The sequence below is a fragment of the Oncorhynchus tshawytscha genome, unplaced genomic scaffold (assembly GCF_018296145.1).
Source record: "Oncorhynchus tshawytscha isolate Ot180627B unplaced genomic scaffold, Otsh_v2.0 Un_contig_7217_pilon_pilon, whole genome shotgun sequence".
Lineage (NCBI taxonomy): Eukaryota > Metazoa > Chordata > Actinopteri > Salmoniformes > Salmonidae > Oncorhynchus > Oncorhynchus tshawytscha.
Window position 1 is genome coordinate 105,001 of NW_024609606.1, and position 25,000 is coordinate 130,000.

Sequence of the window (25,000 nt, forward strand, 5' to 3'; positions counted from 1 at the left end):
CCCCCGCGACAGGACTGATGTGAAGCTGATCTGACCCTAGATCTGTGGTTAGGTCCACCTACAGGTGATCCATCTCCATACCTGTCCAGATGACCCCCCTGACAGTTAAGGACTGACGGGGAAGCTGATCTGACCCTAGATCTGTGGTTAGGTCCACCTACAGGTGATCCATCTCCATACCTGTCCAGATGATTCCCCCTGACAGTTAAGGACTGACGGGAAGCTGATCTGACCCTAGATCTGTGGTTAGGTCCCCCCCCGACAGGACTGATGGGAAGCTGATCTGACCCTAGATCTGTGGTTAGGTCCACCCCCCCACCTGTTGATTAGGTCCCCTGACAGTTAAGGGAAGCTGATCTGACCCTAGATCTGTGGTTAGTCCCCCAGTTAAGGACTGACGGGAAGCTGATCTGACCCTAGATCTGTGGTTAGGTCCCCCTACAGGTTCCACCCCCCCTGACAGGACTGACTGATGGGAAGCTGATCTGACCCTAGATCTGTGGTTAGGTCCCCCTGACAGGACTGATGGGAAGCTGTGTCCAGGTGATCCATCTCCATACCTGTCCAGATGATTCCCCCCTGACAGTTAAGGACTGATGGGAAGCTGATCTGACCCTAGATCTGTGGTTAGGTCCCCCTGACAGGACTGATGGGAAGCTGATCTGACCCTAGATCTGTGGTTAGGTCCCCCAGTTAAGGACTGATGGGAAGCTGATCTGACCCTAGATCTGTGGTTAGGTCCCCCAGTTAAGGACTGATGGGAAGCTGATCTGACCCTAGATCTGTGGTTAGGTCCCCTCCCCCTGACAGTTAAGGACTGACGGGAAGCTGATCTGATCCTAGATCTGTGGTTAGGTCCAGATGATTCCCCCCCCTGACAGTTAAGGACTGATGTGAAGCCGATCTGACCCTAGATCTGTGGTTAGGTCCCCCCTGACAGGACTGATGTGAAGCTGATCTGACCCTAGATCTGTGGTTAGGTCCACCTACAGGTGATCCATCTCCATACCTGTCCAGATGATTCCACCCCCTGACAGTTAAGGACTGACGGGAAGCCCCCCTGACAGTTAAGGACTGATGGGAAGCTGATCTGACCCTAGATCTGTGGTTAGGTCCCCCAGTTACCCTAGAGGACTGATGGGAAGCTGTTCTGACCCTAGATCTGTGGTTAGGTCCCCCAGTTAAGGACTGATGGGAAGCTGATCTGACCCTAGATCTGTGGTTAGGTCCACCTACAGGTGATCCATCTCCATACCTGTCCAGATGATTCCACCCCCCCTGACAGTTAAGGACTGACGGGAAGCTGATCTGACCCTAGATCTGTGGTTAGGTCCCCCCTGACAGGACTGACGGGAAGCTGATCTGACCCTAGATCTGTGGTTAGGTCCACCTGACAGGTGATCCATCTCCATACCTGTCCAGATGATTCCACCTGTCCAGATGATTCCCCCCCCTGACAGTTAAGGACTGACGGGAAGCTGATCTGACCCTAGATCTGTGGTTAGGTCCCCCCCCTGACAGGACTGATGGGAAGCTGATCTGACCCTAGATCTGTGGTTAGGTCCACCTACAGGTGATCCATCTCCATACCTGTCCAGATGATTCCACCCCCCTGACAGTTAAGGACTGACGGGAAGCTGATCTGACCCTAGATCTGTGGTTAGGTCCCCCCCTGACAGGACTGAGGGAAGCTGATCTGACCCTAGATCTGTGGTTAGGTCCACCTACAGGTGATCCATCTCCATACCTGTCCAGATGATTACACCCCCTGACAGTTAAGGACTGACGGGAAGCTGATCTGACCCTAGATCTGTGGTTAGGTCCCCCCCTGACAGGACTGATGGGAAGCTGATCTGACCCTAGATCTGTGGTTAGGTCCACCTACAGGTGATCCATCTCCATACCTGTCCAGATGATTCCACCCCCTGACAGTTAAGGACTGACGGGAAGCTGATCTGACCCTAGATCTGTGGTTAGGTCCCCCCTGACAGGTCTGACGGGAAGCTGATCTGACCCTAGATCTGTGGTTAGGTCCACCTACAGGTGATCCATCTCCATACCTGTCCAGATGATTCCACCCCCCTGACAGTTAAGGACTGACGGGAAGCTGATCTGACCCTAGATCTGTGGTTAGGTCCCCCCCCCTGACAGGTCTGACGGGAAGCTGATCTGACCCTAGATCTGTGGTTAGGTCCACCTACAGGTGATCCATCTCCATACCTGTCCAGATGATTCCCCCCCCTGACAGTTAAGGACTGACGGGAAGCTGATCTGACCCTAGATCTGTGGTTAGGTCCCCCCTGACAGTTAAGGACTGACGGGAAGCTGATCTGACCCTAGATCTGTGGTTAGGTCCCCCTGACAGGACTGATGGGAAGCTGATCTGACCCTAGATCTGTGGTTAGGTCCCCCAGTTAAGGACTGATGGGAAGCTGATCTGACCCTAGATCTGTGGTTAGGTCCCCCAGTTAAGGACTGATGGGAAGCTGATCTGACCCTAGATCTGTGGTTAGGTCCCCCAGTTACAGGACTGATCCATCTCCATACCTGATCCAGATGATTCCAGATGATTCCCCCCCTGACAGTTAAGGACAGACGGGAAGCTGATCTGACCCTAGATCTGTGGTTAGGTCCCCCCCCCCCTGACAGGACTGACGGGAAGCTGATCTGACCCTAGATCTGTGGTTAGGTCCACCTACAGGTGATCCATCTCCATACCTGTCCAGATGATTCCACCCCCTGACAGTTAAGGACTGACGGGAAGCTGATCTGACCCTAGATCTGTGGTTAGGTCCCCCCTGACAGGACTGATGGGAAGCTGATCTGACCCTAGATCTGTGGTTAGGTCCCCCCAGTTAAGGACTGATGGGAAGCTGATCTGACCCTAGATCTGTGGTTAGGTCCCCCAGTTAAGGACTGATGGGAAGCTGATCTGACCCTAGATCTGTGGTTAGGTCCACCTACAGGTGATCCATCTCCATACCTGTCCAGATGATTCCACCCCCCCTGACAGTTAAGGACTGACGGGAAGCTGATCTGACCCTAGATCTGTGGTTAGGTCCCCCCCCTGACAGGACTGACGGGAAGCTGATCTGACCCTAGATCTGTGGTTAGGTCCACCTACAGGTGATCCATCTCCATACCTGTCCAGATGATTCCACCCCCCCCTGACAGTTAAGGACTGACGGGAAGCTGATCTGACCCTAGATCTGTGGTTAGGTCCCCCCTGACAGGACTGATGGGAAGCTGATCTGACCCTAGATCTTAGGTTAGGTCCCCCAGTTAAGGACTGATGGGAAGCTGATCTGACCCTAGATCTGTGGTTAGGTCCCCCAGTTAAGGACTGATGGGAAGCTGATCTGACCCTAGATCTGTGGTTAGGTCCACCTACAGGTGATCCATCTCCATACCTGTCCAGATGATTCCACCCCCCCTGACAGTTAAGGACTGATGGGAAGCTGATCTGACCCTAGATCTGTGGTTAGGTCCCCCCCCTGACCCCCCCTAGATCTGTGGACAGGACTGACGGGAAGCTGATCTGACCCTAGATCTGTGGTTAGGTCCACCTACAGGTGATCCATCTCCATACCTGTCCAGATGATTCCACCACCCCCCCCTGACAGTTAAGGACTGACGGGAAGCTGATCTGACCCTAGATCTGTGGTTAGGTCCATCCCCCCCTGACAGGACTGATGGGAAGCTGATCTGACCCTAGATCTGTGGTTAGGTCCCCCAGTTAAGGACTGATGGGAAGCTGATCTGACCCTAGATCTGTGGTTAGGTCCCCCAGTTAAGGACTGATGGGAAGCTGATCTGACCCTAGATCTGTGGTTAGGTCCCCTCCCCCTGACAGTTAAGGACTGACGGGAAGCTGATCTGATCCTAGATCTGTGGTTAGGTCCCCCTGACAGTTAAGGACTGATGGGAAGCTGATCTGACCCTAGATCTGTGGTTAGGTCCCCCAGTTAAGGACCCCCCACAGGACTGACTGATGGGAAGCTGATCTGACCCTAGATCTGTGGTTAGGTCCACCTACAGGTGATCCATCTCCATACCTGTCCAGATGATTACACCTAGATCTGTGGTTAGGTCCCCCCCCCTGACAGTTAAGGACTGACGGGAAGCTGATCTGACCCTAGATCTGTGGTTAGGTCCCCCAGTGACAGGACTGATGGGAAGCTGATCTGACCCTAGATCTGTGGTTAGGTCCACCTACAGGTGATCCATCTCCATACCTGTCCAGATGATTCCACCCCCCCCCCTGACAGTTAAGGACTGACGGGAAGCTGATCTGACCCTAGATCTGTGGTTAGGTCCCCCCCTGACAGGTCTGACGGGAAGCTGATCTGACCCTAGATCTGTGGTTAGGTCCCCCCCTGACAGGACTGATGGGAAGCTGATCTGACCCTAGATCTGTGGTTAGGTCCCCAGTTAAGGACTGATGGGAAGCTGATCTGACCCTAGATCTGTGGTTAGGTCCCCCAGTTAAGGACTGATGGGAAGCTGATCTGACCCTAGATCTGTGGTTAGGTGGGAAGCTGATCTGACCCCCTGACAGTTAAGGACTGACGGGAAGCTGATCTGACCCTAGATCTGTGGTTAGGTCCCCCAGTTAAGGACTGACGGGAAGCTGATCTGACCCTAGATCTGTGGTTAGGTCCCCCCCCCCTGACAGGACTGACAGGACTCCACGGGAAGCTGATCCCACCCTAGATCTGTGGTTAGCCCCCCTCCCCCGACAGGACTGATGGGAAGCTGATCTGACCCTAGATCTGTAGTTAGGTCCCCCAGTTAAGGACTGTTGGGAAGCTGATCTGACCCTAGATCTGTGGTTAGGTCCCCCAGTTAAGGACTGATGGGAAGCTGATCTGACCCTAGATCTGTGGTTAGGTCCACCTACAGGTGATCCATCTCCATACCTGTCCAGATGATTCCACACCGCCCACTGTGACTGGCTGATCTGACCCTAGATCTGTGGTTAGGTCCCCCAGTTAAGGACTGATGGGAAGCTGATCTGACCCTAGATCTGTGGTTAGGTCACCCCTGACAGGACCGGGAAGCTGATCTGACCCTAGATCTGGTTAGGTCCCCCAGTTAAGGACTGTTGGGAAGCTGATCTGACCCTAGATCTGTGGTTAGGTCCCCCAGTTAAGGACTGATGGGAAGCTGATCTGACCCTAGATCTGTGGTTAGGTCTACAGGTGATCCATCTCCATACCTGTCCAGATGATTCCACACCGCCCACTGTGACTGGCTGATCTGTCCTAGATCTGTGGTTAGGTCCCCCAGTTAAGGACTGATGGGAAGCTGATCTGACCCTAGATCTGTGGTTAGGTCCCCCCTGACAGTTAAGGACTGATGTAAGCTGATCTGACCCTAGATCTGTGGTTAGGTCCCCCTGACAGTTAAGGACTGATGGTAAGCTGATCTGACCCTAGATCTGTGGTTAGGTCCCCCCCCCTGACTAGAGTTGACAGGACTGACGGGAAGCTGATCTGATCCTAGATCTGTGGTTAGGTCCACCTACAGGTGATCCATCTCCATACCTGTCCAGATGATTCCACACCGCCCACTGTGGCGTTGCTAAAGGGACAGATGGCCTCCTGTCGCGCCTCCTCTTGCCTGGCCTCCTGTTGCCTGGCCTCCTCCTGACGCGCCTCCTCCTCCTTGGCCTCCTCCTCTGCCTCCTCCTGTGCCTCCTTGTTGCTCTCCTCCAGGTGTTTCATCAACACCGCCACCACCACGTTGACCAGCACGAACTGGGCCGTCAGGACGAAGGTCACGAAGTAGACCGGAGAAACCAGAGGAAGGTAGGACAGACAGGAGCGGTCCTCTGGACGACAGTCCCGCAGCGTGTCCTGAGGGGACAGAGGGATGATACTATTGGGACAGGTAGCTCAGACAACAAGAGGGTTGAGAAAGACACATCATCCCGAAGACAGAGAAACAGATTACTACTTTTGATACTTAAGTATATTTTAGCGATTAAATTCACTTTTGATTCTAAAGTATATTTAAAACCAAATACTTTTAGACTTTTACTTCAAGTAGTATTTTACTGGGTGACTTTCACTTGAGTCATTTTTCTATTATAATGTGTCTTTACTTTTACTCAAGTATGACAACGAGGTTCTAGTTTCTGTCAAGATGCTTGAGGACCCCAGAAAATGGGGACTGTTGTTTACTGAAGAACAGGAGGCCCTAACCCTTATACTGTTACACAATGTCATTGTCCATGCTTTTTATGCCAACAGAGCTTCTTGTGTAGAATGGAGAGAGTGTAGAATGATGGCATTACATTGTATTGTGTTTCTCAGGCTGTAACTCCAGTCCTGACCACCAGGTGGAGGCATTGAGTTGAGCCACAGCCAGTTTGTTGGCACAAGACACACAGAGCCAAGTCTATCAGAGAGCCAGAGTGTCTGACTGACTTGGATAACAGCCAATTACCAGGCAGAGCCCGGGGGAAGGGAGATGGTTTTAGCCAATGAGTGATTCAGATAAATATCTCTGGTTCCCTCAACGTTCCGTGTAGATTTGAAAAACATTCCATGTTGGTTTACTAGGTTCCACTGACAGACATCTGGGAACAGTGTTCTGTGTTCTGTGCATGTGTTCTGTGTTCTGTGTTCTGTGTTCTGTGTGTGTGTCCTGTGTTCTGTGTGTATGTTCTGTGTTTTGTGTGTATGTTCTGTGTTCTGTGTTCTGTGTGTGTGTTCTGTGTTCTGTGTTCTGTGTGTGTGTTCTTTGTTCTGTGTTCTGTGTGTGTGTTCTGTGTGTGTGTGTCCTGTGTGTGTGTTCTGTGTGTGTGTGTTCTGTGTTCTGTGTGTGTGTTCTGTGTTCTTCAAACAATGCCAGCTCCAAGCCTTAAATAGAAGCTCCACATGTGTGACTCCCGAGTGGTGCAGTGGTCTAAGGCAGTGCATCGCAGTGCTTGAGGACCGTCACTACAGACCCAGGTTCGATCCCAGGCTGTGTCACAACCAGCAGTGACCAGGAGTCCCATAGGGCGGGGCACAATTGTCCCAGCGTCGTTTAGGGGAGGTTTACATGGCTCATCGCACTCTAGCGACTCCTTGTGGTGGGCCGGGCGCCTGCAGGCCGACTCCTGTTGTCAGTTGAACGGTGTTTCCCTCTGACACGTTGGTGCGGCTTCTGGGTTAAGCGGGCGGGGTGTTAAGAAGCAAAGTTTTGGTGGGTCATGTTTTTCGGAGGACGCATGACTCGACCTTCACCTCCCGAGCCCGTTGGGGAGTTGCAGCGATGAGACAAAATCAGAAATGAAATTGGAGAGTAAAATAATATATAGTTATTGGTTTTAATAGAACGTCCACAACGGGTAAGAACCTGTAAAGAAGGACTAGAACCCTGTCTAAAAGCAAGAAGAATGTCTGAATTCAGTAGCAGTCTTCATTTACTATTAATGAGGGGTTTCCTCTGTGCCTGGAACAGCAGCAAGGCCTACAACCAAACCCTGTTTCCCCAGCTGGGATCTGATTGGTTGACTATCACCCTCTGATTGGGTAGTTTACCTTCATAATTCCATTCCAGTTGTCACCGGTGGAAACGCGGAACAAGGTGAGGAACGCCATGCCAAAGTTCTGGAACGTGGCGTGACGACTCAGACCCTCACACGGGTTCTCCTCTGAACACTCTATAAACACAGAGAACACATGAAGGGGGTAGTGGGGGGGAGGGAGGGAGGGAGGGAGGGAGGGAGGGAGGGGGAGGGAGGGGGAGGGAGGGAGGGAGGGAGGGAGGGAGGGAGGGAGGGAGGGAGGGAGGGAGGGAGGGAGGGAGGGGGAGAGGGAGGGAGAGAGATGGAAGGGGTGGAGGGGAGGAGAAAAGGGAGGGAGGGAGGGAGGGAGGGAGGGAGGGAGGGAGGGAGGGAGGGAGGGAGGGAGGGAGGGAGGGAGGGAGGGAGGGAGGGAGGGAGAAAAAGGGAGAGAGAGGGAGGGAAGGGGGGAGGGAGGGGGGAGGGAAAGGAGGGAGGGAGGGAGGGAGGGAGGGAGGGAGGGAGGGAGGGAGGGAGGGAGGGAGGGAGGGAGGGAGGGAGGGAGGGAGGGAGGAGAGGGAGGAGAGAGAGAGAAAGAGAGAGAGAGAGAGAGAGAGAGAGAGAGACTCACAGAGAGAAAGAGAGAGAGAGAGAGAGAGAGAGAGAGAGAGAGAGAGAGAGAGAGAGAGAGAGAGAGAGAGAGAGAGAGAGAGAGAGAGAGAGAGAGAGAAGAGAGAGAAGAGAGAGAGAGAGAGAGACAGAGAGAGAAAGAGAGAAGAGAGAGAGAGAGAGAGAGAGAGAGAGAGAGAGAGAGAGAGAGAGAGAGAAAATAGGAGAAGGAAGATGTAATTAATTTCAGGGAAATCAACTCAACAGCTCATCAGCGTAAATGAAACACACTCACACACTCACAGCACTGTGACTGACCCAGTTTCCCAAACAGCTCCACTCCCAGTGCTGCATAGATGAAGAACAGCAACATGAAGAGCAGACCCAGATTCCCCACCTAGAGACACAGAACATATTATAATGGAGGATAGAATAAAATACCCAGACAGATTATTATAAGACAGATTATTATAACACCCAGCCAGATTATTATAACACCCAGACAGATTATTATAACACAGGATAGAATAAAATACCCAGCCAGATTATTATAACACCCAGCCAGATTATTATAACACCCAGCCAGATTATTATAACACAGGATAGAATAAAATACCCAGCCAGATTATTATAACACCCAGACAGATTATTATAACACCCAGCCAGATTATTATAACACCAGCCAGATTATTATAACACAGGATAGAATAAAATACCCAGCCAGATTATTATAACACCCAGACAGATTATTATAACACCCAGCCAGATTATTATAACACCCAGACAGATTATTATAACACCCAGCCAGATTATTATAACACAGGATAGAATAAAATACCCAGCCAGATTATTATAACACCCAGCCAGATTATTATAACACCCAGCCAGATTATTATAACACCAGCCAGATTATTATAACACAGGATAGAATAAAATACCCAGCCAGATTATTATAACACAGACAGATTATTATAACACCCAGCCAGATTATTATAACACCCAGCCAGATTATTATAACACCCAGCCAGATTACTATAACACAGGATAGAATAAAATACCCAGCCAGATTATTATAACACCCAGCCAGATTATTATAACACCCAGCCAGATTATTATAACACCCAGCCAGATTATTATAACACCCAGCCAGATTATTATAACACCCAGCCAGATTATTATAACACCCAGCCAGATTATTATAACACACAGACAGATTACTATAACACCCAGCCAGATTATTATAACACCCAGACATATTATTATAAAACCCAGACATATTATTATAACACCCAGTCAGATCTTCAACAGTATTACTATAGTACTACTACAGTATTATATTAGTATCAACAGTATTACTATAGTACTACTACAGTATTATATTGGTATTATAGTTACCTGAGGCAGGGCCTGAACCACAGTGTCTAGTAGAGCCCTCATCCCTGTTGCCATCTTCAACAGCTTCAACACTGAGGAGACAGAAACCAAACAGACCCATTAGTATTGAAACCAGAACAGACCCATTAGAACTGAAACCAGAACAGACCCATTAGAACTGAAACCAGAACAGACCCATTAGAACTGAAACCAGAACAGACCCATTAGAACTGAAACCAGAACAGATCCATTAGAACTGAAACCAGAACAGAACCATTAGAACTGAAACCAGAACAGAACCATTAGAACTGAAACCAGAACAGATCCATTAGAACTGAAACCAGAACAGACCCATTAGAACTAAAACCAGAACAGACCCATTAGAACTGAAACCAGAACAGAACCATTAGAACTGTAGAAAAGGACCCAAACACAGACTGTACACATATACAGTCGTGGCCAAAATCTTTGAGAATGACACAAATATTATTTTTCAAAAAATCTGCTGCCTCAGTTTGTATGATGACAATTTGCATATACTCCAGAATGTTATGAAGAGTGAACAGATGAATTGCAATTAATTGCAAAGTCCCTCTTTGCCATGCAAATGAACTGAATCCCCCCCAAAAACATTTCCATTGCATTTCAGCCTGCCACAAAAGGACCAGCTGACATCATGTCAGTGATTCTCTCGTTAACACAGGTGTGAGTGTTGACGAGGACAAGGCTGGAGATCACTCTGTCATGCTGATTGAGTTCGAATAACAGACTGGAAGCTTCAAAAGGAGGGTGGTGCTTGGAATCATTGTTCTTCCTCTGTCAACCATGGTTACCTGCAATGAAACACATTCCATCATCATTGCTTTGCACAAAAAGGGCTTCACAGTCAAGGATATTGCTGCCGGTAAGATTGCACCTAAATCAACCATTTATCGGATCATCAAGAACTTCAAGGAGAGCGGTTAAATTGTTGTGAAGAAGGCTTCAGGGCACCCAAGAAAGTCCAGCAAGCGCCAGGGCCGTCAACTAAAGTTGATTCAGCTGCGGGATCGGGGCACCACCAGTACAGAGCTTGCTCAGGAATGGCAACAGGCAGGTGTGAGTGCATCTGCACGCACAGTGAGGCGAAGACTTTTGGAGGATGGCCTGGTGTCAAGAAGGGCAGCAAAGAAGCCACTTCTCTCCAGGAAAAACATCAGAGACAGACTGATATTCTGCAAAAGGTACATTTTTTTCATTTTCTCTGATGAATCCCCTTTCCGATTGTTTGGGGCATCTGGAAAAAAGCTTGTCCGGAGAAGACAAGGTAAGCGCTACCATCAGTCCTGTGTCATGCCAACAGTAAAGCATCCTGAGACCATTCATGTGTGGGGTTGCTTCTCAGCCAAGGGAGTGGGCTACCTCACAATTTTGCCTAAGAACACAGCCATGAATAAAGAATGGTACCAACACATCCTCCGAGAGCAACTTCTCCCAACCATCCAGGAACAGTTTGGTGACGAACAATGCCTTTTTCAGCATGGTGGAGCACCTTGCCATAAGGCAAAAGTGATAACTAAGTGGCTCGGGGAACAAAACATCGATATTTTGGGTTCATGGCCAGGAAACTCCCCAGACCTTAATCCCATTGAGAACTTGTGGTCAATCCTCAAGAGGCGGGTGGACAAAAACCCACAAATTCTGAAACTCCAAGCGTTGATTATGCAAGAATGGGCTGCCATCAGTCAGGATGTGGCCCAGAAGTTAGTTGACAGCATGCCAGGACGAATTGCAGAGGTCTTGAAAAAGAAGGGTCAACACTGCAAATATTGACTCTGCATCAACTTCATGTTATTGTCAATAAAAGCCCTTGTACACGTATCACTGAGGGAGAGGTGTGTCTGTGTATGTGTATGTGTGTGTGTGTGTGTTTGTGTGTGTGTGTGAGTACCGCTAGCGATCCTCAGTACTCTCATGATGTGTATGATGGTAGGGTTGATGTGTGTTTGTCTGTGTGTGTACCTCTAGCGATCCTCAGTACTCTCATGATGCGTATGATCCTGGGGATGATGTGTATGTGTGTGAGTACCTCTAGCGATCCTCAGTACTCTCATGAAGTGTTTGATGGTGGGGTTGATGGGTGTGTGTGTGTGTGAGTACCTCTAGCGATCCTCAGTACTCTCATGATGCGTATGATGGTGGGGTTGATGTGTGTATGTGTGTGTGAGTACCTCTAGCGATCCTCAGTACTCTCATGATGCGTATGATGGTGGGGTTGATGGGAAGTGATGCGTTGAGGTCAATCTCCTCCAGAGTGATGCCCATGACGGACAACAACACTATGGCCAGGTCCAGCTGGTTCCACCTACACAGAGAACACTACGTTTCATTGTGTATCCACATAGAGTATTGAAAGTGTGTTGTGTGTGTATGCAGTGTGTGTGTGTGTAGGCAGAGTGGGTGTGAGTGTGTGAGTGTGTGTGTGTGTGTGTAGGCAGAGTGGGTGTGTGTGTGTGTGTGTATGCAGTGTGTGTGTGTGTAGGCAGAGTGGGTGTGTGTATGCAGTGTGTGTTGTGTGTTACCTCTCCTTAGCGTCTCAGCCAGAGGTTATGTGTGTGTGTGTCTGTGTGTGTGTGTGTGTATGCAGTGTGTGTTGTGTGTTACCTCTCCTTGAAGAAGCGTCTCAGCCAGAGGTTATGTGTGTGTGTGTGTATGCAGTGTGTGTGTGTGTTACCTCTCCTTGAAGAAGCGTCTCAGCCAGAGGTTATGTGTGTGTGTGTGTGTGTTGTGTGTGTGTGTGTGTAGGCAGAGTGGGTGTGAGTGTGTGAGTGTGTGTGTGTGTGTTACCTCTCCTTGAAGAAGCGTCTCAGCCAGAGGTTATGTGTGTGTGTGTCTGTGTGTGTCTGTGTATGTGTGTGTATGCAGTGTGTGTTGTGTGTTACCTCTCCTTGAAGAAGCGTCTCAGCCCGAAGGCGATGAGTTTGAGGAACGTCTCACCCAGAGGGTGGTGTGTGTATGCAGTGTGTGTTGTGTGTTACCTCTCCTTGAAGAAGCGTCTCAGCCCGAAGGCGATGAGTTTGAGGACCGTCTCGATAACAAACACCAGAGTGAAGACGTAGTTACAATACTTCAACCCCTCCTCCAGATACTGGAACACACACACACACACACACACACACACACACACACACACACACACACACACTCGTTGCTATAGGTACCCGATTGCCCTAGTTAACTTTGTGGTTGCTATGGCTACCAGTGTGTGGTTGCTATAGTTGTAATGTGGTTACTATAGTAACCTGGGGCTGTTTGTACCGCAGTGTGGTTGCTATAGTTAACTGGGGTTGTTTGTATCATAGTGTGGTTGCTATAGTTACCTGTGCCTGGTTCTAGTGTAGCATGGTTACTATAGTAACCTGGAGCTGTTTGTAGCGTAGTGCGGTTGCTATAGTTACCTGCGGCTGGTTGTAGTGCTCCATGCTCATGGTGAGGACGTTGGTAGCGATGATGACGGTGATGAAGAGGTCCAGGTAGTGGCTGGTGCACAACGTGTGGATGGTGAGACGCACCGGGGAGTAGTCTGCATAGTAGGGCCTCTCCTGGGCCTCTGGAACACACACACAGAGTAACCTGGTCATTAAACTGGGCCTCTCCTGGGCCTCTGGAACACACACACAGAGTAACCTGGTCATTAAACTGGGCCTCTCCTGGGCCTCTGTTACAGACACACAGAGCAACCTGGTCATTAAACTGGGCCTCTCCTGGGCCTCTGTTACAGACACACAGAGTAACCTGGTCATTAAACTGGGCCTCTCCTGGGCCTCTGTTACAGACACACAGAGCAACCTGGTCATTAAACTGGGCCTCTCCTGGGCCTCTGTTACAGACACACAGAGTAACCTGGTCATTAAACTGGACCTCTCCTGGGCCTCTGGAACACACACACAGAGTAACCTGGTCATTAAACTGGGTCTCTCCTGGGCCTCTGTTACAGACACACAGAGTAACCTGGTCATTAAACTGGACCTCTCCTGGGCCTCTGGAACACACACACAGAGTAACCTGGTCATTAAACTGGGTCTCTCCTGGGCCTCTGTTACAGACACACAGAGTAACCTGGTCATTAAATTGGGCCTCTCCTGGGCCTCTGTTACAGACACACAGAGTAAAGTGGTCATTAAACTGGTCGTCTGTAGATCAGGTCTCAGGGACAACAGTAAAAAATCACCTTATGCTTCTGGTATGAGGTCATCGATGAAGTTACTGCCAGAGAGTTGTGACTGTGTGTGTGTGTGTGTGTGTGTGTGTGTGTGTGACAACAGTAACCTGGTCAAAGACTGTGTGCGCGTGTGTGTGTATGACTGTGTGTGTGACTGTGTGTGTGAGTGTGTGACTGTGTGTGTGTGTGTGTGTCTGTGTGACTGTGTGTGTGTGACTGTGTGTGTGTGTGTGTGTGTGTGTGTGTGTGTGTGTGTGTGTGTGAGTGTGTGTGTGTGTGTGTGACTGTGTGTGTGTGTGTGTGTGTGTGTGTGTGTGTGTGTGACTGTGTGTGTGTGTGTGTGTGTGTGTGTGTGTGTGTGTGTGTGTGTGTGTGTGTGTGTGTGTGTGTAGATGAAACTGCTGCCTCAGGAGTTCCATCCTATCCATCACCATCTCAAGGTGTCTTTGGCCAGAAAAGCATCTCTGTTTGCCAGAAAGTTTATGTCACTGAGCTGAACACTACGACAGACTGCAGATAGAGGGGTCTGTGTGTGTGTGTGTGTGTGTGTGTGTGTGTGTGTGTGTGTGTGTGTGTGTGTGTGTGTGTGTGTGTGTGTGTGTGTGTGTGTGTGTGTGTGTGTGTGTGTGTGTGTGTGTGTGTAGGAAACAGTATGTGTCACACCAAACTCAGGAGCAACATGTCTTCCCTCCCCCTCTTACTCCTCCTCCTCTTCTCTGCTCTCTTGGCTCCCTCCCTCCCTCCCTCGATCCCTCCCTCGATCCCTCCCTCGATCCCTCCCTCGATCCCTCCCTCCCTCGTTCCCCTCCCTCGATCCCTCCCTCGATCCCTCCCTCGATCCCTCCCTCCCTTACTCCTCCTCCCTGCTCTCTTGGCTCTCTTCTCCTCCCCCTCCCTCCCTCCCTCCCCTCCCTCTTACTCCTCCTCCTCTTCTCTGCTCTCTTGGCTCTCTTCTCCTCCTCCCTCCCTCCCCCTCCCCTCCCTCTTACTCCTCCTCCTCCTCCCTGCTCTCTTGGCTCTCTTCTCCTCCCCCTCCCTCCCTCCCTCCCCTCCCTCTTACTCCTCCTCCTCTTCTCTGCTCTCTTGGCTCTCTTCTCCTCCCGGGCCTTGGCCTCCTCTTCCTCCTGGTCCTGACGACACTTGTGGAAGTTCTCCACGACGACGCCCACGAACATGTTGAGGACGAAGAAACTGACGATGAGGAGGAAGGAGATGAAGAACAGGAGCATCCACGGGTTGTGGTTCCTCACCGGCTGGAGGACGAAGATAAACCACAATATCAGAAACAGAGAGAAAAGGACTTATAGGTTCTACTGTTGTACTGCCCCAACACTCATCAGGACTTATTGGATCTACTGTTGTACTGCCCCAACACTCATCAGGACTTATTGGATCTACTGTTGTACTGCCCCAACACTCATCAGGACTTATTGGATCTACTGTTGTACTGCCCCAACACTCATCAGGACTTATTGGATCTACTGTTGTACTGCCTCAACACTCATCAGGACTTATTGGATCTACTGTTGTACTGCCTCAACACTCATCAGGACTTATTGGATCTACTGTTGTACTGCCCCAACACTCATCAGGACTTATTGGATCTACTGTTGTACTGCCTCAACACTCATCAGGACTTATTGGATCGACTATTGTACTGCCTCAACACTCATCAGGACTTATTGGATCTACTGTTGTACTGCCACAACACTCATCAGCACTTATTGGTTCTACTGCCACAACACTCATCAGGACTTATTGGATCTACTGCCACAACACTCATCAGGACTTATTGGATCTACTGCCTCAACACTCATCAGGACTTATTGGTTCTACTGCCACAACACTCATCAGGACTTATTGGTTCTACTGTCTCAACACTCATCAGGACTTATTGGTTCTACTGCCACAACACTCATCAGGACTTATTGGTTCTACTGTCTCAACACTCATCAGGACTTATTGGTTCTACTGCCATAACACTCATCAGGACTTATTGGTTCTACTGTTGTACTGCCCCAACACTCATCAGGACTTATTGGATCTACTGTTGTACTGCCCCAACACTCATCAGGACTTATTGGTTCTACTGTTGTACTGCCCCAACACTCATCAGGACTTATTGGTTCTACTGCCACAACACTCATCAGGACTTATTGGATCTACTGTTGTACTGCCTCAACACTCATCAGGACTTATTGGATCTACTGTTGTACTGCCTCAACACTCATCAGGACTTATTGGTTCTACTGCCACAACACTCATCAGGACTTATTGGATCTACTGCCACAACACTCATCAGGACTTATTGGTTCTACTGTTGTACTGGAGGCCGGTAGCAGTACTATATGGGGACTACCAGAACAGATCTAGAGGCCTGTGGTAGTTCTATGTGGGGACTACCAGAGGCCTGTAGCAGTACTATGTGGGGACTACCAGAGGCCTGTAGCAGTACTATGTGGGGACTACCAAAGGCCTGTAGCAGTACTATGTGGGGACTACCAGAGACCTGTAGCAGTACTATGTGGGGACTACCAGAACAGACCTAGAGGCCGGTAGCAGTGCTATGTGGGGACTACCAGAACAGACCTAGAGGCCGGTAGCAGTGCTATGTGGGGACTACCAGAACAGACCTAGAGGCCAGTAGCAGTGCTATGTGGGGACTACCAGAACAGACCTAGAGGCCGGTAGCAGTACTATGTGGGGACTACCAGAACAGACCTAGAGGCCTGTAGCAGTACTATGTGGGGACTACCAGAGGCCTGTAGCAGTACTATGTGGGGACTACCAGAACAGACCTGGAGGCCAATAGCAGTGTTATGTGGGGACTACCAGAGGCCTGTAGCAGTACTATGTGGGGACTACCAGAACAGATCTATTACCTGATTTGCTCAGAATGCCTAAAAGGTTAAAAAATCAAATCAGAACTCTGTTCCATCTCAATTTCATTCAATAAACTGTATTGGCATATACAGCCAAACACGGATATCGCAAAGACGGTTGAATACCTGTTGTGGTGTGTGTGTGTGTGTGTGTGTGTGTGTGTGTGTGTGTGTGTGTGTGTGTGTGTGTGTGTGTTACCTGCTGGTCTACCCCAACGGCGTCCAGTCCGTCATACATGATGCTGACCCACCCGTCTTTAGAGGACAGGACAAACAGAGACATCAACGCCTGGACAGACAGACAGGCAGGCAGGCAGGCAGGCAGACAGACAAGACAGACAGACAGACAGAGCGACAGACAGAGCGAGACAGACAGACAGAGCGACGGACAGAGCGACAGACAGAGCGACAGACAGAGCGACAGACAGAGCGACAGACAGAGCGAGACAGACAGACAGAGCGACAGACAGAGCGAGACAGACAGACAGAGCGACAGACAGACAGACAGACAGACAGACAGACAGACAGACAGACAGACAGACAGACAGACAGACAGACAGACAGACAGACAGACAGACAGACAGACAGACAGACAGACAGACAGACAGACAGACAGACAGAGGAATAGAAGATATAACTCAGACCTCTCCTTTCCTCATCTTCATTTTTAATTCAATTCATTTCGATTCATTTCAATTCATTCCAATTCAAAGGGTGTTATTGGCATGGTATCCATATGTTTACATTGGATAAAGCAAGATAATGGATTAAAGAATCCAGTGTGTGTGTGTGTGTGTGTGTGTGTGTGTGTGTGTGTGTGTGTGTGTGTGTGTGTGTGTGTGTGTGTGTGTGTGTGTGTGTTTCTGGGTACCTGTCCCAGGTTATCGAAGTTGTATTTGCGTCGTGTCCACCGGTAGCCGGCACGGAGACAGTCAGTCCTATTGGTCACGTTCCTCACGTCCGCCCCCTCACAGTGGAAGAACTTACCCTTGAAAAGCTACAACACAAGAAACCACAGAGAGAAACACACAACTCAACCACAGACTATAAGACTAAATTGCAGCCTGTCTGTCTGTGTGACTCTGTCTCTCTCTCACTGTCTCTCTCTCTCTCACTGTCTCTCTCTCTCTCACTGTCTCTCTCTTGATCTCACTGTCTCTCTCGCTGTCTCTCTCGCTGTCTCGTTGTCTCTCTCACTCTCTCGCTGTCTCTCTCACTCTCTCGCTGTCTCTCTCACTCTCTCGCTGTCTCTCTCTCGCTGTCTCTCTCTCTCTCGCTGTCTCTCTCTCTCTCTCTCGCTGTCTCTCGCTCTCTCTCTCGCTGTCTCTCGCTCTCTCTCGCTGTCTCTCGCTCTCTCTCGCTGTCTGTCTCTGTCTTTCTGTCTCTCTCTCTCTCGCTGTCTCTCTCTCTCGCTGTCTGTCTCTGTCTTTCTGTCTCTGTCTCTGTGTGTTACCTGTACTCCCAGTATTCCAAAAACGATGAAGAAGCCGCAGCAGATGAGGACGATGTTTCCAATGGGTCTCAGAGACGTGATCAGAGTCTCTACTACCAGCTTCAGACCTGGGGCTCGACTGATCACCCTGCAACACACACACACACACACACACCTGTAACATTTTAGTAATTTACATTTTAGTAATTTAGCAAACATTCCTATCCTGAACAACTTACAGCTAGTGGGTGCATTCATCCTAAGATAGTAAACAGACAGCTAGGAGAGACAAGCTGACATGACAGACAGCTAGGAGAGACAAGCTGACATGACAGACAGCTAGGAGAGACAAGCTGACGTGACAGTAAACAGATAGCTAGGAGAGACAAGTTGACGTGACAGTAAACAGATAGCTAGGAGAGACAAGCTGACGTGACAGTAAACAGACAGCTAGGAGAGACAAGCTGACGTGACAGTAAACAGACAGCTAGGAGAGACAAGCTGACGTGACAGTAAACAGACAGCTAGGAGAGACAAGCTGACGTGACAGTAAACAGACAGCTAGGAGAGACAAGCTGACGTGACAGTAAACAGACAGCTAGGAGAGACAAGCTGACGTGACAGTAAACAGACAGCTAGGAGAGACAAGCTGACGTGACAGTAAACAGACAGCTAGGAGAGACAAGCTGATGTGACAGTAACAGACAGACTAGGAGAGACAAGCTGACGTGACAGTAAACAGACAGCTAGGAGAGACAAGCTGACGTGACAGTAAACAGACAGCTAGGAGAGACAAGCTGACGTGACAGATGGCTAGGAGAGACAAGCTGACGTGACAGTAAACAGACAGCTAGGAGAGACAAGCTGACATGACAGTAAACAGACAGCTAGGAGAGACAAGCTGACGTGACAGTAAACAGACAGCTAGGAGAGACAAGCTGACGTGACAGACAGCTAGGAGAGACAAGCTGACGTGACAGATGGCTAGGAGAGACAAGCTGAAGTGAGAGTAAACAGACAGCTAGGAGAGACAAGCTGATGTGACAGTAAACAGACAGCTAGGAGAGACAAGCTGACGTGACAGTAAACAGACAGCTAGGAGAGACAAGCTGACGTGACAGATGGCTAGGAGAGACAAGCTGACGTGACAGTAAACAGACAGCTAGGAGAGACAAGCTGACATGACAGTAAACAGACAGCTAGGAGAGACAAGCTGACGTGACAGTAAACAGACAGCTAGGAGAGACAAGCTGACGTGACAGACAGCTAGGAGAGACAAGCTGACGTGACAGATGGCTAGGAGAGACAAGCTGAAGTGAGAGTAAACAGACAGCTAGGAGAGACAAGCTGATGTGACAGTAAACAGACAGCTAGGAGAGACAAGCTGACGTGACAGATGGCTAGGAGAGACAAGCTGACGTGACCGATAGCTAGGAGAGACAAGCTGAAGTGAGAGTAAACAGACAGCTAGGAGAGACAAGCTGATGTGACAGTAAACAGACAGCTAGGAGAGACAAGCTGACGTGACCGATAGCTAGGAGAGACAAGCTGAAGTGACAGTAAACAGACAGCTAGGAGAGACAAGCTGATGTGACAGTAAACAGACAGCTAGGAGAGACAAGCTGACGTGACAGTAAACAGACAGCTAGGAGAGACAAGCTGACGTGACAGTAAACAGACAGCTAGGAGAGACAAGCTGACGTGACAGATGGCTAGGAGAGACAAGCTGACGTGACAGTAAACAGACAGCTAGGAGAGACAAGCTGATGTGACAGTAAACAGACAGCTAGGAGAGACAAGCTGACGTGACAGTAAACAGACAGCTAGGAGAGACAAGCTGACGTGACAGTAAACAGACAGCTAGGAGAGACAAGCTGACGTGACAGTAAACAGACAGCTAGGAGAGACAAGCTGACGTGACAGTAAACAGACAGCTACGAGAGACAAGATGACGTGACAGTAAACCAAACAGCTAGGACAGACAAGCTGACGTGACAGTAAACCGACAGCTAGGAGAGACAAGCTGACATGACAGATCGCTAGGAAAGACAAGCTGACGTGACAGATGGCTAGGAGAGACAAGCTGACGTGACAGATGGCTAGGAGAGACAAGCTGACGTGACAGTAAACAGACAGCTAGGAGAGACAAGCTGACGTGACAGATGGCTAGGAGAGACAAGCTGACGTGACAGTAAACAGACAGCTAGGAGAGACAAGCTGACGTGACAGATGGCTAGGAGAGACAAGCTGACGTGACAGATGGCTAGGAGAGACAAGCTGACGTGACAGATGGCTAGGAGAGACAAGCTGACGTGACAGTAAACAGATAGGTAGGAGAGACAAGCTGAACTGAGAGTAAACAGACAGCTAGGAGAGACAAGCTGACATGACAGTAAACAGACAGCTAGGAGAGACAAGCTGACGTGACAGTAAACAGACAGCTAGGAGAGACAAGCTGACATGACAGTAAACAGACAGCTAGGAGAGACAAGCTGACGTGACAGTAAACAGACAGCTAGGAGAGACAAGCTGACGTGACAGACAGCTAGGAGAGACAAGCTGATGTGACAGTAAACAGACAGCTAGGAGAGACAAGCTGACGTGACAGTAAACAGACAGCTAGGAGAGACAAGCTGACGTGACAGTAAACAGACAGCTAGGAGAGACAAGCTGACGTGACAGATGGCTAGGAGAGACAAGCTGACGTGACAGTAAACAGACAGCTAGGAGAGACAAGCTGACGTGACAGTAAACAGACAGCTAGGAGAGACAAGCTGACGTGACAGACAGCTAGGAGAGACAAGCTGACGTGACAGACAGCTAGGAGAGACAAGCTGACGTGACAGATGGCTAGGAGAGACAAGCTGAAGTGAGAGTAAACAGACAGCTAGGAGAGACAAGCTGATGTGACAGTAAACAGACAGCTAGGAGAGACAAGCTGACGTGACAGATGGCTAGGAGAGACAAGCTGACGTGACCGATAGCTAGGAGAGACAAGCTGAAGTGAGAGTAAACAGACAGCTAGGAGAGACAAGCTGATGTGACAGTAAACAGACAGCTAGGAGAGACAAGCTGACGTGACCGATAGCTAGGAGAGACAAGCTGAAGTGACAGTAAACAGACAGCTAGGAGAGACAAGCTGATGTGACAGTAAACAGACAGCTAGGAGAGACAAGCTGACGTGACAGTAAACAGACAGCTAGGAGAGACAAGCTGACGTGACAGTAAACAGACAGCTAGGAGAGACAAGCTGACGTGACAGATGGCTAGGAGAGACAAGCTGACGTGACAGTAAACAGACAGCTAGGAGAGACAAGCTGACGTGACAGACAGCTAGGAGAGACAAGCTGACGTGACAGACAGCTAGGAGAGACAAGCTGACGTGACAGACAGCTAGGAGAGACAAGCTGACGTGACAGATGGCTAGGAGAGACAAGCTGAAGTGAGAGTAAACAGACAGCTAGGAGAGACAAGCTGATGTGACAGTAAACAGACAGCTAGGAGAGACAAGCTGACGTGACAGATGGCTAGGAGAGACAAGCTGACGTGACCGATAGCCAGGAGAGACAAGCTGAAGTGAGAGTAAACAGACAGCTAGGAGAGACAAGCTGATGTGACAGTAAACAGACAGCTAGGAGAGACAAGCTGACGTGACCGATAGCTAGGAGAGACAAGCTGAAGTGACAGTAAACAGACAGCTAGGAGAGACAAGCTGATGTGACAGTAAACAGACAGCTAGGAGAGACAAGCTGACGTGACAGTAAACAGACAGCTAGGAGAGACAAGCTGACGTGACAGTAAACAGACAGCTAGGAGAGACAAGCTGACGTGACAGATGGCTAGGAGAGACAAGCTGACGTGACAGTAAACAGACAGCTAGGAGAGACAAGCTGACGTGACAGTAAACAGACAGCTAGGAGAGACAAGCTGACGTGACAGACAGCTAGGAGAGACAAGCTGACGTGACAGACAGCTAGGAGAGACAAGCTGACGTGACAGATGGCTAGGAGAGACAAGCTGAAGTGAGAGTAAACAGACAGCTAGGAGAGACAAGCTGATGTGACAGTAAACAGACAGCTAGGAGAGACAAGCTGACGTGACAGATGGCTAGGAGAGACAAGCTGACGTGACCGATAGCTAGGAGAGACAAGCTGAAGTGAGAGTAAACAGACAGCTAGGAGAGACAAGCTGATGTGACAGTAAACAGACAGCTAGGAGAGACAAGCTGACGTGACAGTAAACAGACAGCTAGGAGAGACAAGCTGACGTGACAGTAAACAGACAGCTAGGAGAGACAAGCTGACGTGACAGTAAACAGACAGCTAGGAGAGACAAGCTGACGTGACAGTAAACAGACAGCTAGGAGAGACAAGCTGACGTGACAGTAAACAGACAGCTAGGAGAGACAAGCTGACGTGACAGTAAACAGACAGCTAGGAGAGACAAGCTGACGTGACAGATTGCTAGGAGAGACAAGCTGACGTGACAGACGGCTAGGAGAGACAAGCTGACGTGACAGAAGGCTAGGAGAGACAAGCTGACGTGACAGTAAACAGACAGCTAGGAGAGACAAGCTGACGTGACAGATGGCTAGGAGAGACAAGCTGACGTGACAGTAAACAGACAGCTAGGAGAGACAAGCTGACGTGACAGATGACAGATGGCTAGGAGAGACAAGCTGACGTGACAGTAAACAGACAGCTAGGAGAGACAAGCTGACATGACAGATGGCTAGGAGCGACAAGCTGACGTGACAGATGGCTAGGAGAGACAAGCTGACGTGACAGTAAACAGACAGCTAGGAGAGACAAGCTGACGTGACAGTAAACAGACAGCTAGGAGAGACAAGCTGACATGACAGTAAACAGACAGCTAGGAGAGACAAGCTGACGTGACAGTAAACAGACAGCTAGGAGAGACAAGCTGACATGACAGTAAACAGACAGCTAGGAGAGACAAGCTGACGTGACAGTAAACAGACAGCTAGGAGAGACAAGCTGACGTGACAGACAGCTAGGAGAGACAAGCTGACGTGACAGACAGCTAGGAGAGACTAGCTGACATGACAGTAAACAGACAGCTAGGAGAGACAAGCTGACGTGACAGACAGCTAGGAGAGACAAGCTGACGTGACAGTAAACAGACAGCTAGGAGAGACAAGATGACGTGACAGTAAACAGACAGCTAGGAGAGACAAGCTGACGTGACAGTAAACAGACAGCTAGGAGAGACAAGCTGACGTGACAGTAAACAGACAGCTAGGAGAGACAAGCTGACGTGACAGTAAACAGACAGCTAGGAGAGACAAGCTGACGTGACAGACAGCTAGGAGAGACAAGCTGACGTGACAGATGGCTAGGAGAGACAAGCTGACGTGACAGATGGCTAGGAGAGACAAGCTGACGTGACCGATAGGTAGGAGAGACAAGCTGAAGTGACAGTAAACCGACAGCTAGGAGAGACAAGCTGACGTGACAGATAGCTAGGAGAGACAAGCTGACGTGACCGATAGCTAGGAGAGACAAGCTGAAGTGACGTGACAGTAAACAGACAGCTAGGAGAGACAAGCTGATGTGACAGTAAACAGACAGCTAGGAGAGACAAGCTGACGTGACCGATAGCTAGGAGAGACAAGCTGAAGTGACAGTAAACAGACAGCTAGGAGAGACAAGCTGATGTGACAGTAAACAGACAGCTAGGAGAGACAAGCTGACGTGACAGTAAACAGACAGCTAGGAGAGACAAGCTGACGTGACAGTAAACAGACAGCTAGGAGAGACAAGCTGCTGACAGTGACAGATGTGCAGTAGACAGCTAGGAGAGACAAGCTGACGTGACAGTAAACAGACAGCTAGGAGAGACAAGCTGACGTGACAGTAAACAGACAGCTAGGAGAGACAAGCTGACGTGACAGTAAACAGACAGCTAGGAGAGACAAGCTGACGTGACAGTAAACCGACAGCTAGGAGAGACAAGCTGACGTGACAGTAAACCGACAGCTAGGAGAGACAAGCTGACGTGACAGTAAACCGACAGCTAGGAGAGACAAGCTGACGTGACAGTAAACCGACAGCTAGGAGAGACAAGCTGACGTGACAGACAGCTAGGAGAGACAAGCTGACGTGACAGACAGCTAGGAGAGACAAGCTGACGTGACAGTAAACCGACAGCTAGGAGAGACAAGCTGACGTGACAGTAAACAGACAGCTACGAGAGACAAGCTGACGTGACAGTAAACAGACAGCTAGGAGAGACAAGCTGACATGACAGTAAACAGACAGCTAGGAGAGACAAGCTGACGTGACAGACAGCTAGAGAGACAATCTGACGTGACAGTAAACAGACAGCTACGAGAGACAAGCTGACGTGACAGTAAACAGACAGCTAGGAGAGACAAGCTGACGTGACAGTAAACAGACAGCTAGGAGAGACAAGCTGACGTGACAGACAGCTAGGAGAGACAAGCTGACGTGACAGTAAACAGACAGCTAGGAGAGACAAGCTGACGTGACAGTAAACCGACAGCTAGGAGAGACAAGCTGTCGTGACAGTAAACAGACAGCTACGAGAGACAAGCTGACGTGACAGTAAACAGACAGCTAGGAGAGACAAGCTGACGTGACAGTAAACAGACAGCTAGGAGAGACAAGCTGACGTGACAGTAAACAGACAGCTAGGAGAGACAAGCTGACGTGACAGTAAACAGACAGCTAGGAGAGACAAGCTGACGTGACAGTAAACAAGGGTGTTATTAGTTAAATTGTTTTCACAAGGTACAGTACAAACACACGTTACATCACAGACCTGAGGGGTCGAAGGGTACGCAGGAGTCGCAGCACTCTGAGGATTCCTAGGATACGGTTACCGCCGGCGGATGCTATGGAAACCAGAATGTCCAGCAGAGATACAAACACCAACAGTCCATCCAGAACATTCCAGCTGCTCTTCAGATAGACTGCTTCACCTGAGTACAGACCCTGGGCTACACACACACACACACACACACA

At 49.6% G+C, this 25,000-nt stretch overlaps 1 protein-coding gene across 1 annotated transcript in view; it reads right to left on the reverse strand.

Moving 5' to 3' along the window:
- The window catches only part of LOC112240906 (voltage-dependent T-type calcium channel subunit alpha-1H), a 131,918-nt gene that overhangs the window by 7,965 nt on the left and 98,953 nt on the right, over positions 1-25,000 (reverse strand). The window contains exons 23-34 of the mRNA XM_042316218.1: positions 24,798-24,970; positions 18,015-18,141; positions 17,433-17,558; positions 16,761-16,850; positions 14,740-14,932; positions 12,916-13,067; positions 12,496-12,605; positions 11,689-11,822; positions 9,500-9,570; positions 8,423-8,501; positions 7,533-7,654; positions 5,547-5,858 (exon numbers count right to left, since the gene is read on the reverse strand). Coding sequence (XP_042172152.1) covers positions 5,547-5,858; positions 7,533-7,654; positions 8,423-8,501; positions 9,500-9,570; positions 11,689-11,822; positions 12,496-12,605; positions 12,916-13,067; positions 14,740-14,932; positions 16,761-16,850; positions 17,433-17,558; positions 18,015-18,141; positions 24,798-24,970 — 1,689 coding nt within the window. The remainder of the gene's footprint in view (positions 1-5,546; positions 5,859-7,532; positions 7,655-8,422; positions 8,502-9,499; positions 9,571-11,688; positions 11,823-12,495; positions 12,606-12,915; positions 13,068-14,739; positions 14,933-16,760; positions 16,851-17,432; positions 17,559-18,014; positions 18,142-24,797; positions 24,971-25,000) is intronic.